General features: G+C 63.6%; 1 protein-coding gene across 2 annotated transcripts; it reads left to right on the forward strand.

The window, feature by feature from the left end:
* The first annotated feature begins 4,898 nt into the window (after positions 1-4,898).
* Positions 4,899-8,080, forward strand: LOC101683783 (major allergen Can f 1). Of its 2 annotated transcripts, none has more exons than XM_004756978.3 (7): positions 4,899-5,023; positions 5,355-5,485; positions 5,834-5,904; positions 6,384-6,494; positions 6,977-7,075; positions 7,287-7,313; positions 7,922-8,080. In XM_004756978.3, the coding sequence occupies exons 1-6, from the start codon at positions 4,934-4,936 to the stop codon at positions 7,310-7,312; spliced, it is 528 nt and encodes a 175-aa protein (XP_004757035.1). In that variant the 5' UTR covers positions 4,899-4,933; the 3' UTR covers position 7,313; positions 7,922-8,080. The 2 variants fall into 2 exon arrangements, with proteins under 2 accessions (XP_004757035.1, XP_044938833.1); XM_045082898.1 differs by having other exon boundaries at positions 7,927-8,080.
* Positions 8,081-14,806: the final 6,726 nt, after the last annotated feature.

Raw genomic sequence — 14,806 nt, forward strand, 5'->3', positions numbered from 1 at the left:
GGGGCGGCAGCGCGGGAGGCCCTCGGGGTAGAGGCCAGGGCCTGGTTCTGCCCAGCTGGGCACACAGGGGTGGTCTCCCTCAGGGGCTCCAGCTCGTGGCACCTCCTTCCCGGCTGCTCCCCGGGCCTGACTCCGGGTCGCGAGGGAAAGTGCCCGGTTCAGAGAGTGTTTGGGGCACTTATTGGGCTGACCCTCAGGCCCCCAGCTCCGAGCCCTTCCCAGCTGCGGAGGGAGGGGTCCAGGCCCCTAGGAGGAAGCCTGGCTAAGAGGTTAGCGTGTCCATCATGAGCCCCCTGCACTGGCCGCGGATGGAGCCGGTGCTGCCCAAGGCCCATCTGGCAGGACCCAAGGGCTGACCGCCTCGGGGAGCCCGCTATGGCTCCAGGACAGCGCCTGTGATCCCCTTCTCGGGCGAGGGGGTGAGGAGCTGTGGGGAGCTCCTTGTGCTGGGGGGAGGGGGAGAGAGAGGTTGGCGAGGCCGTGTCCGCTGGCATCGACCTAGTTGCCAAGAGAGGAGGACACGGATCTGAGGTGGCCCCAGGCACACACCTGTTCGTGTGACATTCATGGTGACACAGAGCAAACCAGTGGAACAAAGGGGTCCTGTGTTCAGAAAAGCCAGGCACCCAGCAGGAGCTCAAGGAAGAGGAAGAGCTAGATCGCAAACACAGCCGACCTTTCCTGCAGGCGGCCCCCTGGCAAACACAGGGCCCTCGGGCTGCCTGGCTGCTCCCTGGGGCTCTGAGGTCAAGTGCGGCTCAGCTCCAGCGGGCTGCCGCCAGGCCAAGCCCCTTCTGGCCCGGGTCCTGAAGAAGCACGAGAGCCAGATAATGGAGGAGGCGGAGCGGAGCGGAGCCGACCTGGGGACGAGGCTCCTTCGGGGCACGACCGTCAGCTGCGGCGCGCAGCCCCGTGTGGACGCTGCGGCCAGCCCCTTCCTCCCCAAGAGAGAGTGGCCGTCCTGGGCTTCACGGGATGGCAGAGGCCAGAGGGACACCGGGAGGAAGATGGACAGCCCAGAAGGTGGGGCTTGTGGGGTCCATTCACAGGGCCCCGGGGGCCAGTCAGGTGACTAAGGGGTTCAGCGGAGCCAAACGCACCCAGACCGGACGGAGAGCAGAAAGAAGGCAAAGTCTGAACCTCAACCACATATGAAAACAGGTACTTGTGTGGAGCGCGGAAAAGCATTAAAAACGCTAAGTTTGACAAGCCTCTGAGATCTGAGAAATCTGAGAAAAACCGTACAGTCTGATTAGCTCCTGCCTGCACACCCCGTGAAACGGCGGCGTCCGCGGTCTGGTAGCCACTGGCCCCGACGGCCGCTTCCTCAGACACCGACTTCCTCCTGTTTCCCATAAAAGAAAGAGACGTCAGCCTCGGCCCCAGCGAGGGGCACCGGACCCCGTCTCACGCCCGCCAGCCGGGGTGCGCGGTGCCTGGTCCCGTCCAGCACCGACGTGCTCTCTGGGGACCGCTGGCCGGCGCGGCACGTCCGCGAGGCCTGACCGAGTCCACCTGTGGCGCTCACCGTCCAAAGAGCGTGGGTGTGGGAAGCGCCCGGCGGTTTCCGACAGCGAGGGCTCGTGTGGAGATGGGCCGTCCGCGGGAAGGGAACACTATTTCCTGGCGTCTCGGCGCAGGGCACAGACAAAGCCGCCGCACACCCGGGCCAGGCCGCCTGGAGCTGAGCTTGCCCCTCATCCGAGACCCATCTGCTCGCCTCGGCGCGGTGACCCACAGCCGACGGTCCTAGGGGGACGCCAGGGCACCAACACGGAGGGCAGTAGGAATCCTCCCAAAAGCCGTGCCATCCTGGGAAGCCAGCCACAGCCCTACACACTCAAGTGACCGTCCCGCCGTCCCACTGAGCCCCAGACACTGCTGGCCACTGTCCGTGGCCCCACCGTGGGGCGGCGGTGCACGCCAGCGGCCTGGATGATAATTCCCACGCACCACATGCTGGCGATGCGTACCCTGACGGGGCGCTGCGGCCAGATTTACTTTGCTCCACACCCTGCGTCTCACCGGAGCGCCCCTCATGCCCTCGCAGCCCCCGGCGCCCCGACGCCCAGCGCCCCTCACACCCTTTGCCCAGTGCATGGAGACGGGCCGTCCGAGGGAAGGGCCTAGTCCCTGGTCCCCGTGGGCCGGGCATCATACAGGAGCATCGCATGTGCCCATGCTGTAAGCCTGTTCCTCTGCTCTGGTTGCCTTTAACCCCCATTTGTACTTTTATGGCATTTCTCGTGACCCCAGGACCTACCTCCAGCTCATCACGGTACTAGCTCAACTTTTCTTTTCGGGTCGCCAAAGCCTTGCTTTCCATAATGACGCCTCGCCGTCTGCCTGGAGCGCGTGCGCGCGTGTGAGCGCGTGGTGTGAGGCAGGGACGTCGGCCTCCGAACCTTGTCCCCGCGGGTGGACTCCGTCCAGCCCCGCCCCCGCACGGACCTTCTCGCTGCGCTTCCCACCCCGCTCAGTTCTGGTCCTGGGCTGTCTCCTCGATCTTCAGGGTCCGTCGGGGCAGCCCAGCGACAACACCCCACTCTCCTGGAAGCTGCGGCCCCTGCGGGGGTGCTGAGTCCCGCCCGCACAGGGGCTCCCTCTGCTCACCGCTCGAGCGTCTCCTGAGCCCCAATCTGAGCGCCTGTCGCCGCCTCATCCCGATGCTGTTTAATTGCTTTTCTCATTTTGCTCACCCGTCTGGCGGAAAGTTTGTGGTCATGCACTGTTCCCAAACAGCCAGCTTTAACCATTTAAAAAATATTCTCGTTCTGTTCTTTATAACGTCTTGGCTTCTCGTTTCTCTAGGCTGCTGGCATTACTGCTGGATTTAAATACGCAGCTCACACGTTTCTGTCGTTCCGAGGCTGTTTGAGAAAGGCAGGCGGCGCCCGGGGTGGCTTCCGTGGTTGCCCACCGAGGGCACAGGCTGGGGCTCAGCCGTCCGGCGATGCCCTCTCAGAGTTCGGAGGCGGGGAGCCCAGGATCGCGACGCCCGTGGATTCGGGGTCTCCTCCCTGGCCGAGGTCTTCTCTCCGCGCCCTCACCTGCTGGAAGGGGTGAGGCGGGGCTCTGGGTCTCTCGGCAAGGTCAGGACAAGGTCAGGAACCCTGTCTGTGGGGGCCCCTTCCTCAGGACCCTAAACCCCACCTCCTCGCCCATCTCGCTGGGACTAGGAGCCCAGCGGAGAAACCCTCGGGGCCGCGCACATCCCGCACACAAGCTCTCGGGACGCCCGGCTGTTGCAGCGCCGCTGCAAGTCCTAGATTTTCCCCGCGATTTCCTTGTCGAAGCATGAGCCGGGGGAGGGCTGGGCTGGCTGCGGGTCGCCTTCGCACACCGCCCTGCTCGCCCGCTCCAGAAAGGGGGGCGCCTGGTATTTCCCACGTTACCTGGACGTGGCCACTTTCCTGACTCCTCTGGGCGCATTTTAATGGAAAGGAAGTCTTCAATGGCCAGGGCAGGGTCTTCGGACGCACAGATGACGGATGCTGTCCTTCTGGTCTGGCGTCTTCTGCGTTGCTGTGCGCGTTTAAACCTGGGACCTCTGCGCCTGGCGCTGCCTTATCGTCCCCCACTGGGACCGTGGGTTCGCCAAGAGCCCCAGGTTCTTCCCGCTGGTTTCACTGCTTGCATTTCGACACGGCCGGCTTTCGATTTCTTCACTGTTCTGCCTTCTTGCTAGACTGCTCCCTGCGCTGTTTTTCTATTGGTCCCTTTTTGTCCCTACGCAATGCTTCTGACCTTACATTGTGTTCGGTCCGGGCCCATGGGGGGGTCAGCGGGTGAGCCTCTGCCTTCGGTTGAGGTCGTGGTCGCAGGGTCTTGGGATCGAGCCCCTCATCGGGCTCCCTGCTCAGCGGGGAGCCTGCTTCCCCCTCTCCCTCTGCTGCTTCTTCTGTCCGTGCTCTCTCAATCTCTCTCTCTCTCTCTGAAATAAAATAAATAAAATCTTTTTAAATAATTGTGTTTGGTTTGCCCTGCTCTGCGGTGATGTGTGGGGAATCGAGATGACGTCGTCCGATCGCAGGCGGCTGGTCTCCCTCTCTCTGTAGGCGGGTTCTCTCCCATCCTGATACCATGTGTGCGTGCGCACAGTGTCCTGTGTGCGCGTGTGCGTGTGATGCCATGTGCGTGATGTCCTGTGTACGTGTGTGCTGTGATGTCATGTGTGCACGTCTGCTTGTGATGCCCTGTGCGCGCATGGTGTCGTGTGTGCGTGTGTACTTGTGGTGTCATGTGTGCATATGTGCACATGTGTGTGTGCGCATGCTGTCATGTGTGCGTTCCTACACCTATCTCCGCCCATCGCGGTTCTCCCCTTCTACTGCGGATCGATTCTGCTGTGTACACGCAGCGGACAGGCTAGGTCAAGCTGCCCGCTCAGCCGGAGTGTAGATGAACTCCTTAAATTCATGCAGTAGGTCCCTTCTTGATGCTGAATTTAAGGTTAGGGAGCCTGCCCAGGATGCAGGAGGGTCAGTGAGACCAACCCCACGGCCCCCTGGTCCGACCTGCACCCTCTCTCGGGCAGCCAGCACGTCGGCCCCACCGGTGGGGTCGGAGGCGGTGCGCCCTGGCACTTCCTGCGACCCCTGACGACCTCCCTCACAGAGCACCCCCGCCCCCGGCACTCAGACTCACTTCCCCCCCAGATAAGATCTGCAACTCTGTCCTCTGGCCAGTGGCCCTTCTCTGATGGTCCGTGGCGGTTAACAAGATTTGTTCGGTCCGACAATAATGACATTTTATCCGCTCCACTGCAGAACTGGCCGCCGTTGGTGGCCAGGAGGGGAGTGGCCGGCCGTCTGTGCCAGGTCTCCTGGGGGCCCTGGGCCGAGGGGTATAAAGGCTGCTGTGTGAAGAGTGGGCACAGCCTGTCTGAGCCCCGGCGAGCAACCTGCTGGCAGCCACGAGCCCAGGCCGAGAGATGGCGAACCTGCTGCTGACCGTTGGGCTCAGCCTCATTGCTGTCCTGCGGGCCCAGGACCCCCCAGCCTCAGAAGAGTACCCCGTAGATGTGAGGCTCCGATGGGGCAGTGGGTGCTAGAGGGGGCTCAGGGAAAGGGGAGACGTTGGAGGGTCAGGCACTAACCCCTGTCCCTGAGGGAATGGTCAGAGCCAAAGGGGTCTGTGCCAGATGGTCCCCAGGGGACAGGGGGCCCTGGAGAAGGCTGGCCGCAGGTGGGTCTGGTGAGGGCACGGGGCATTTTCTGGGCAGGGTGGTGGGCTGAGAATCCTCGTGCCTCCAGCCCTGGGGGGGGGGGCTGGGGAGAGCCTGGGGCTGCAGAGCAGGAGGGGGACCCCAGAGGGGGGCGGCCTGAGCCCTGAGGAAAGGGAACCTTCTCCAGTTGTCAGGGAAATGGTACCTGAAGGCCATGACCGCAGACCAGGACCTGCCCGAGATTACACTCGAGTCAGTGACTCCCATGATCCTCACAGTCCTGGACGGGGGTGACCTGGAAGCCAAGATCACCCTGCTGTAAGTACAGCCCCGGGGGCCTGTGGCCGCCCCCAGCACCCCCCCCCCCCACATACCGGAGAGCCAGCGTCTGAGTGGGACGAGCAGGGCAGGTTGGTGCCCTCGTGATCCTCGTGATCCCGCCTCACACTCAGCACTGGGCAGCGTTGGGGGACCCTGCCATGGGGGCTGCCTCACTGGCGAGGCCACGGATTAAGGGGAAAGCCCCGAAGGGCCAGAGTGGCTGATTGGGGGTGCAATGGCCCCGTCTCCTCCCCTGGGGGAGCCCTGGGGAGTTGCCCCACGTGGCATGTGGGTCCAGCAGGGACTTAGGGTGGGCGGCATCCCCACGTGGACCCTGTGTTCTAGGATAAACGGTCAGTGCCAGGACATGGAAGTGGTCCTGCAGAAAACTTCCGAGCCCGGCAGATACACGACCTGTGAGTCCTGGAGGTCGGCCAGGCCGTGCCCACCCCACCCCCCACGGGCAGAGGGGGCTTCCAGCCTGAGAAGTCTGCTCCTATCTGACCCCTTAAACCTACTGTCTCCTCTCATGAGCCAAACTACCCTACAGACACGGACGGGCCCCAGTTCTAAGGACACATTTGTCTCCAGGAGGGAGGGGCCTGTCCAGGGACTTCCGGGGACGGCTGTGCCCATGTCAGGGGCCAAGAGCACAGCCATGTTTGGAGGTCAGGGGGCTGAGCGCCCCGTGCCCCAAGCTCTTCAGACCCCAGAGCCCAAGACTTCTCTGGGACCCACGTGAGGGGTGCGGGGTGTGGGGACTCGGGGCAGGGTGGGGAGCCCAAGAGAGCGCGTGGGGGCTGGGCGGTCTGCCCAGCCGAGCCTGGGTGAGCAGCGGGTTCTTCCTGGAGAATCCTGTGGCTCTTCCCGGACGTGTGCTGCTGTCCTCCCACAGACAACAGCAAGCGGGTCGTGTACATCCTGCCGTCGCCGGCGAAGGACCACTACGTCCTTTACTGTAGCGGCGACTTCAACGGGAAGCAGGTCCAAATGGCCAAGCTCGTGGGTAAGGGTCCCACATCCCTGCGGACGCTCCCCCTCCCCTCCGTGCCTTCCAGCCTCCCTCCGGCTGCCCTCACTCCCACTCCTGGGCCTTGGGACCTGGGTGCACAGCCCGGGTCCCTGCCGTGGGAGCCCAGCGGGAGCAGAGAGCTGCTGTGGGCACAGGGACTCCCGTGTCAGGATTGGCCTGGGGGGGGCGGGGGGCAGCTCTACCTCCTCCCTGGAGCCCAGACCTCCAAGTGCATGGGGTCCCGCCTGGGAAGGGAACGCCTCTGGGACGGGGCAGGACGGCAGCTGCTCCCCTCCAGGGACCTGCCCAGGCATGTTCCCCTGGCCCCGCTCGATGCCCACAGCGGCCCGGCTCCCCTCCTGGCCCAGGGCCCTCGGTGCCACCCCCACGCGGGTGCGCGGGCTCCCGCCCAGGCTGCGGTGGAGATGCCTCCCGGGTGTGCCCCTCAGCCTCGTGTCTTCTGGTTCTCCCGACAGGAAGGGACCCCGAGACCAACCAGGAGGCCCTGGAGAATTTTCAGAAGTTCGTAAAAGCCAAAGGACTCAACCAGGACATCTTGGAACCCACACAGAGCGGTAGGAAGGAAGCCTGGCCGGTCCCGCCCAGTTGCCCCCCCTGCCCGCCCCAACAGTGGGACCATCAGCTGATGCTTTCGGAGAACACACGGCATCTGACTGTGGCTTTGCTCTCTCCGGGGCTGGCTGACACGCTGGCCGGTGAGGCCCTGGGGTGCTGACGGGTTCCCCGGGATCTCCTGGATCATGTGCGTCTCCTTTTTTCCCACAGAAACTTGCTCTTCAAGAGGAGACTAGGGTAAGTGGACAGTGGCCGGGGACACGTGCAAAAATGGCCTTGGAGCCCGCGGGATCTCAGGAGGCACGTGGTCTGCCCCCGACCCTGGGTCCCACCTGGGCCAGACAGACACGGCCACCAGCCCAGGGGACATCGCCTGCATCCGCTTCCTAGAGCAGCCCCCCACCCCGGCAGCTGGAAAACCCCTTCTGGGCGGTCGCGCCACGGGGTGATGCACAGCCGGGCGACGAGCCTCCGGACAGGCCCCAGGGTGTGAAATCCCTCCTCATCCCAAAACGGTCATTGTGACTCTGTTCACACGATGAGTTGCTTCAAAGATCCAGAAATACGGTGTCCGTGTGTGGGATGCTGCACATCTCCTGGGTCCTTCCCTGGCTGTGTGTCAGGAGTTTTGGGGACCCCCCCCAGTTGCTGTCAGAGCCGGAATCGAGAACTGCATCCCGGCTCCTCCTCTGCCCCTCCCCCAGGAGGGCAGTCACCTTGTCACGGACTCACACCCCGGCTGGGAGTCTCGGGGAAGCCCACGGGAAGCTTCTCCTTCCTCTGCTCAGACAGGCTCTGCAGCCCCCGCGAGCCCGCCCCGGCCTCACGACACCCCTCCTTCCCAGGGCAGGAGGCACAACCATCCACTCCGGCAGCCCCGGGACAGCAGCCCCAGGACCCTCCGTCCTGCAGGACGTGGAAGGAACCACGCCCCGGGGACCCGGGCCCGCTCCACCCCTCCTGCCAGACCCGCTCCCCGCCCCCTGGCCCTCCGCCCCACTCCTGTGTCCACATAAAGGGTTTCTGCAGTCCCTGGTGGCTCTGTCTGTCTGTGGGGTCCCTCGGGTGGGCAAGCCAGGGCGGGAGGAGGCGAGGGCCCACGGATGTCCTGGTTCTCGGTGGCGGGGCCGCGGTCCAGCGGGCAGAGGGGGGCGGCTGTGGCTCTGCCGGGGGATCCCATGGAGGCTTTCTGCAGGACTGACGCCCACGCAGCTCAGGTTCTGGGTGGTTCTGTGGTCGGGGGAAGGGCCTGATCCACGGAGCTACCCAAGTAAGGCTTGTCAGGCTTAGAACAAAGGGAAGCCTCGGCTCAGGTCTGGGTGTGCAGAGTCCCCTGGGCCCTTGGCATTGGTCCTGTATCTGAGCAGCCTGCACGGGGCATCAGGGAGGTGGGAGGGGCCAGCAGCTCAGATCAGGGTATGGCTGGGGTCTGGGCCATGTCGAGGCCAGGGAAGCTGGCCCCTGCTTCTCGGGCTGATCCATTGGAGCTCCTGCCCTCCCTGGTACGGCTCGAAGCTGGTCGCTCGCGTCCGGGCAGGTTTGGGAAGGTGAGTTACGCCCCCCGGGGCAGAAGAACCACAGGGATCTGTTCAGACGCCTTTGCAGGTTCCTGGTGTTTTTTAGACTCGATCTCCGATGGCCCAACACGACACAGTGAGACACAGTGACACTTGGACATGAGAGCAAGAGTGCCCGGCTATGAGGCTCTGAACGCGGAGGGCTGTTGGGCAGGACCAGGCAGGGGCCGCGCCGGGGATGGGGTCCCAGGGGCTGGTGATGTCCACCTAATGCACGTGGAGAGGGGTGAGCCGGCGTTCCCGGGCTCCCTGTGTGGACCGGCTGCTGACACAACCTGGGGGGCCTTGGGGTAATTGGGCTGTGCAGCACCCGAGGACCTCCTTGGAGCGGACACTCCTGACACCCAGTCCGGGTCCAGTCGCCAGGCTCCCAGGTCCCCTGTGGCAGGTGCACGGACACCCAGTCCAGGCTCCGAGGTCCCCTGTGGCGGTGCATGGGTTTCAGGACAATGTTTCCCCTTCATGACTCCTGTGGGGCCACGGGAGATAGCTCAGAGCCTGGAGGGCAGTTGGAGTATGAGGTGTTCGACCTTCCGTCAGTGAGGGCACTGAATGGACACGGATGCCAGTGCACTCTCCCTCCAGGCAAGCATCACTGCACTTCCGTGGTGGCTCACAGAGCGTCTCCGGACCAGCCTGGGGCTCGGTTGTGTCTAAGCCCCCACCCCCGTCTCAGCCTCTCCACTTCCTCCCGCATCGTGGGCAGCACCAGACAGACACCGGGACCCAGTCCCTTGTCCCAGGCCCTCGTCCCAGGGCACCTGGGGAGAACATTAGTTTAGATGTCCCTCGTAAGACCCCATGTGCCTCTGGTAGCCTGGCTGTCCCAGCGGGCGGCGTGAGGACGAAGGGCATGCTGCCGAACACAGCTCCTCGCCAAGGCTCGGGCTTGGAGGGACGTCCACTCACAGAGAGTGACAGGTGTGTCGGGCTCCAGCACGGGGTCCCGAGCCTGCGCCCTCAGACTGGCCAGGCCGACGGAGCCAACTCTGCCCGGATTCAGCCAGGCACCTGGCGTCATCTCCACAGGACCTTCCCCGAGCTGGGGTCCGACAAGAGCCTCCCGCAGCACCGCCAGAGCCTTGCTAAGACCCCCGAGCTCTGTCCCGGGGGCAGCAGGGCTGGGACTGCTTTCTGGGGGTTGAGGGACATTTTGGAAGTGGGGGTGTCCCTCAGGCTGGTGGTGAAAAAAGAAAAAAACACACGGCCAGGTCTCAGGGCATCTGAGAGACCAGGGGATCCACAGGGATCCCCCCACCCAGTGCCACCACCCATTCCCATCCATCTTTGGCTCACCCAGCATCTCGGCGGAGCTGTCTGGGGCCACAGCACGCGGGCTCTCCCGAAATGCAGAAACCTTACGGCCGCACGCACCCCTTCTCCCCAACTCCCCGTGGGGGCCCGCTGGCCAAACAGAGGCACCTAGAGGGGCCGAGAGGGGAAAACAGAGCTTCCTGTTCCCCTACCTGCCTCCCACTCATGGGGCCCCAACCGCCACCCGGACGCGGCCCGGCCCGGAGCCCCCACACCGCCGTGTGCCCCCTTCCCAGTGTTTTTCACTTCGGCTTCTCTCCGGGGAGGGTAGCGGCTGTGCGAGTCCGGACGGGCTCCTGCTTTCTTTCCAGCCTTTACGAACCTCAGCCCACCGGCTTCTGCCCCCGGGGGTCCCTGATGAGCGCGGACACCTACCTGACCTCGTGTCCCCGTGTGCCGCGTACCGCGTCTCTCTGACCGTCTCCAGTTCCTCTGCGCGTTTGGTCCCTCTCTCTAAAAAACGAAATAAATAAAATCTTCAGAAAAGGAGCGTATGGACTTTACCCTTTTAAACAGGCATTTACCGGGGCACCTGGGTGGGTCAGTGGGTTAAAGCCGCTGCCTTCGGCTCAGGTCATGATCTCAGGGTCCTGGGATCGAGCCCCGCATCGGGCTCTCTGCTCGGCGGGGAGCCTGCTTCCCCCCACCCCACCCCCGCCTGCCTCTCTGCCTGCTTGTGATCTCTCTCTGTCAGGTAAATAAAATCTTTAAAAATAAATAAATAAATAAACAGGCATTTACCTCGTCTGGATCCCAGCTTCACCCTGAGGTCCCTGCACGGCGGGTTAGCCCTGTCGCCCCTACGGGCGGCTCCACGTCCGCAGGGCTCGTGTTTCAGGGTGAGCCCCAGATTCGAACCTCCCGCCTGCGGTACTTGGGGCTCGGACTCCCTGGCTCCTTTCTTTCCAGGATTTCTCCCTTCCCTTTCTGGCGGCCACGATGGCCCTGTCCCCTGATCCCCTAGTTCTCAAGCCGGGAGAGGCACGGCGTTTCTGTGGGAGACCAGGCCTGTCTTGGGGACAGAAGCAGCGTGACCTTCCTCCCGGTGCGGACCCACCTCCCTCGGAGCGCTGCTTCCACACTTTGTCCAGCGTTAACCCCGCGCCCCCGGGGGACCGGGTGAAGGACCAGCACTTGACAATCCCAACAGAAGAGGGCGTGTGGAGCTGAGAAAGGGCCGCTGTCCCCAAATCCTTGCGAGGCCCTCGGAGTGCTGGGAAATTTGACCCGGCTTTATGAGGCGCAGACAGAATGTGGGCGTCCCAGGCGGGGTTCCCGGGGCGTGCAGTCCGCTCATCCCCCCCAGGTTGGCGGGGGTCGGTGGAGGGCTAGCGCAGGGCACGAGTGGCCGGCAGTCCTGCGGTACCCCGGCTGCTTGGGGTGTGCTCCTGCCCCCAGGAGAGCCCAGCGGGGGCTCAGAGGGACTCGTGGTCGGGCAAGATGCCTGGGGCCCCGCGTCACTGCGTCCCTGCCTCAGACACCCAGATACCCCCCACCCAGGTCGCCGCTCCTCTCTCTCGGCTCCAGGCCGACACTGGTCCTGGCGAGCTGGGGGACTTGCTGCCGCTGGGTAGAGCAGAAGGGACCGCCTGAGGACCTGGGGCTCCCGGGGGCTCCCCTGCTGGCGCCGCCCTACCCGGGACAGCCATGACGAAAGCCTCGGACCCAGGCGCTGGGAACCCCCAGAGACCAGCGTAGGGATGGCCCCTCCGGCAAGTGGCCTAGAGAATGAAGGGAACCCAGAAGGAAGCTGGTTCCGGGGAAGCCATGGCCACCGCAAGGCCTGACGCTCGACCCGCTGCCCTCGCACGTGGGATCCAAGTGCAGGCCTGTGGGCGGAGGGCGGGCCGGGAGGGCGCCCAGCCCCGGGTCTGCCTCCTCCCCTGCTCCTCGCTCCTTTCCCGGAGACACCTGGCAGCAAGCAAGACACCCAGCAGCCTTCTGGAGAGTTCCACGGGTACCCCAACCCACCAGCCCCAAGCCCGGCGAATGTCTCTCCCCTCCAGCGGAGTCTGCCTCCCGTGGTGTCTGCTCCTGGACGTGGTCCCGGGCCTCAGCCCCGGGGGACCCGCTGGTCCTCTCTGACGCGCATCCTTTACAGTCGCCCTCCCTACGGCCAGTTACGAATTCTCCGCGTTGAGCCGGGCGTGGGCTCTCTCTCCCGGATCCCGACCCGCTGACGTGGGACCCTTCCTTTCATGCTGCAAGCGGTTCTGGAAGGGGCGCCTGGGGGGCCCCGTGGGTGAAGCTCCTGCCTCCGGCTCCGGCCATGACCCCGGGTCCTGGGACGCACTCCCACGTGGGGCTCCGGGCTCCGCGCGGAGCCTGCTTCTCCCTCTCCCACTCCCCCTGCTTGTGCTCGCTCTCTCGCTGTGTGTCTCTCTCTCAAATACATAAATAAAATCTTTAAATAAGTAAATAAGCAAGAGTAGCTCTGGGATCGCAGCCTCCCTGGACGGCCCACAGGGCAGGCCTCAGTCCGTGTTGGAGGACGCCCCCGGCGGCCCGAGGCGATGTGACAGTCCAGCCTCTGGAAGCCCAGGCAGACGGGCGACTCGCACACAATTCAACACTGAGGCCGGCCCTCTGAGCCCCTCAGAATCGACACCACACGGCGCCTTGGCCGAGGGTTCCCGGGAGTGGGAAGCCAGGTGCTCCCACAGGGCAAGAGGAGCTGCTCCTGCTCAGGGAGGGGCCCCCGTCCTCGCCTTCACCTGGACCGGGGCTCCCGTCCGCATCCCAACCATGGATGTCGTGGGCCACTCCTTTGTCATCTCCCCGACTCTCACAGGACAGACCTGGCAAGGTTTGAGTTCCACCCCTGGCGCATTCCCACAGCCCACAGCATTGCGCTGGGGTCCGGAGTCAGGCCCCTGTGTCCCAAGGCTGCTGGAGGTCACAGCGACGCTAAGGCCCTTAGAGAAGATCTCTACTGACCTGAGCCCCGAGGTTCGACGGCGCCTTTCAGAAAGCTGCCGTCAGCCGGTCACCTGTCCCACAGGGTCCCCAAAACCTCGCTTCCAGCAGGGGCTGTGTCCCAGCTGTCACCTCGTGCCCCACGCCGGCAGGGCCCTGTCTGCCACTGACAAAGTGGCTTTCCTTGTGTTCTGGGGAACCACAAGCACACACATGGGGAAACCGCCACCAGAGTCCTCGCAGCCAGAAGGACTGGAGGAATGGCAGCTGGGCGCACCGTGCGCTCGGCACTGGCGGGGAGGGTGTTGAGGAGGCAGGTTCCCCGACGGGGCTGGGGGCGCGTGGTGGTCCTTGTCCGCCTCCACCGGCAGCATTTTCCCATACAGGCCTGCAAACGTCCACTCACGCATAGATTTGCGTAGCCACCAGTGTAATCGGGACGTAGAGCCGTGCCATGCCCTGACACTACGGGCAAAACCGCCCTCCTGCGGCCTCCCCCGCCCCCCAGCAACACACTCATCTCTTCTCCAGCGGCTCCGCCTTGTCCAGAAGTCACGTAAACGGAGTCGGCGTGCCCCGTGAGGCTGGCTGCCCTCACTCTGCAGCCCACCAAGCTGTCGGCTTGGTCCACTCCTCACTCCGTTTCCTGTCATTCTGTCACGTGGAGGGGCCGTGGTCTGTCAGACCGGCTCTAGGGGAAGGCCCCGGGGGCATAGCTGGTTCTTAGCCATCGTGACTAGAACTGCCATACACGTTTGCAGACACACAGCTCCGGGTGCTCATTCCTGCTACATACAGAGCTGGGAAAGGTCGCCCCGTTGTATGGGAGAGTCGAACCGGATTTGTCAGAGATCGCCGAGCCGCTCCCCAAAGCAGCTGCGGACGAGGGTCCCGCTCCGTGTCGCACACTCCCGACGTGAAGCGCGTCTCCTGGACGGCGTGGCTGACCCCGTTCATGGCACCGCACCCCAGCTCCAGGGCCCTTTGCCACCTGGATGTTCGCTTCGGGGAAATGTCTGTTCAAGTGTTTTGCTCATTTTTATCGGGTTGTTTGCTTTTTTACTGCTGAGGTTTGAGATTGTTTCAAATGTGTGCTTTTCCAGATTATGAAATTTACAACTGTTTTCCCCAGCATATAGCTTTTTATTTTTTCTTTCATTCTTTTAACAACTGACTTTGTAGAGCAGAAGTTTTGGGTTTTTATGACCTCCAATTCACTGCTCTGTCCTTACGCACAATGCTTTGTGCGCTGCATCTAAGAGTGCTTTGCCTGACACCAGCTCCTGAGAATTTCTGTTGAATTATGTTACACTGAGGCCTGTGATCGATGTAGCCACTTTCGTAAAGGAAGGCATGAGGCTTACGTCAAGGCTCCTTTATTTGCGTGTGTCTGTTCGATCGTTCCAGAACATTTGTCAAACAATAAACTGGCCCAATTACGTGGCCCCAAGTCTGAACTCTGTTCTGCTCCACTGATGTGTGTGTCCTTCCCCAACAGCCACATCACACCCACAATTATAAGCATGTGCGTCAGGCGACGCCCACCTGGAGGGCTGGCCCACCGTCCTCTGTGGCCTGCCAGCGTCCCCCAGGGCCCCGGAGTCCCAGCAAACCTCAGCTGGGCTGTGGATACGCGCTGCCTCTCGGGCCCCTTGGTGCCCTTGTGAGGTTCAGTGCCAAAGTCTCTGCAGAGCTGGGACATCCAGGGGTCCAGGGGACCCCTGTCCTCTCTGTGATGTGGTGGGGCAGGGATCGCACCTGCCCCTGGCAGAAGCTCAGCACACACAGGGAACAGGAGAGCCTTTCTCGAAGCCTGGACCTGCCCCCTGGTCTTGGGCCTAAAAGGGCATTGGGCCCTCCCCTTCCCCACCCTGGGGAGGGCCGGGCTGTGCTCCAGAACAACTTCCGGGGGGTGATTACCAG

Source organism: Mustela putorius, unplaced genomic scaffold (genome assembly GCF_011764305.1).
Source record: "Mustela putorius furo isolate JIRA1106 unplaced genomic scaffold, ASM1176430v1.1 tig00000596_pilon_pilon_pilon, whole genome shotgun sequence".
NCBI classification, from domain to species: Eukaryota; Metazoa; Chordata; class Mammalia; order Carnivora; family Mustelidae; genus Mustela; species Mustela putorius.

Excerpts from the sequence above, each read along its gene's own strand:
- LOC101683783 (XM_004756978.3), top strand. The coding sequence starts at position 4,934 with ATGGCGAACCTGCTGCTGACCGTTGGGCTCAGCCTCATTGCTGTCCTG. Across the intron at positions 5,024-5,354 it reads CAGAAGAGTACCCCGTAGAT|TTGTCAGGGAAATGGTACCT; the intron begins GTGAGGCTCCGA and ends AACCTTCTCCAG. Across the intron at positions 7,076-7,286 it reads CTTGGAACCCACACAGAGCG|AAACTTGCTCTTCAAGAGGA; the intron begins GTAGGAAGGAAG and ends TTTTTCCCACAG.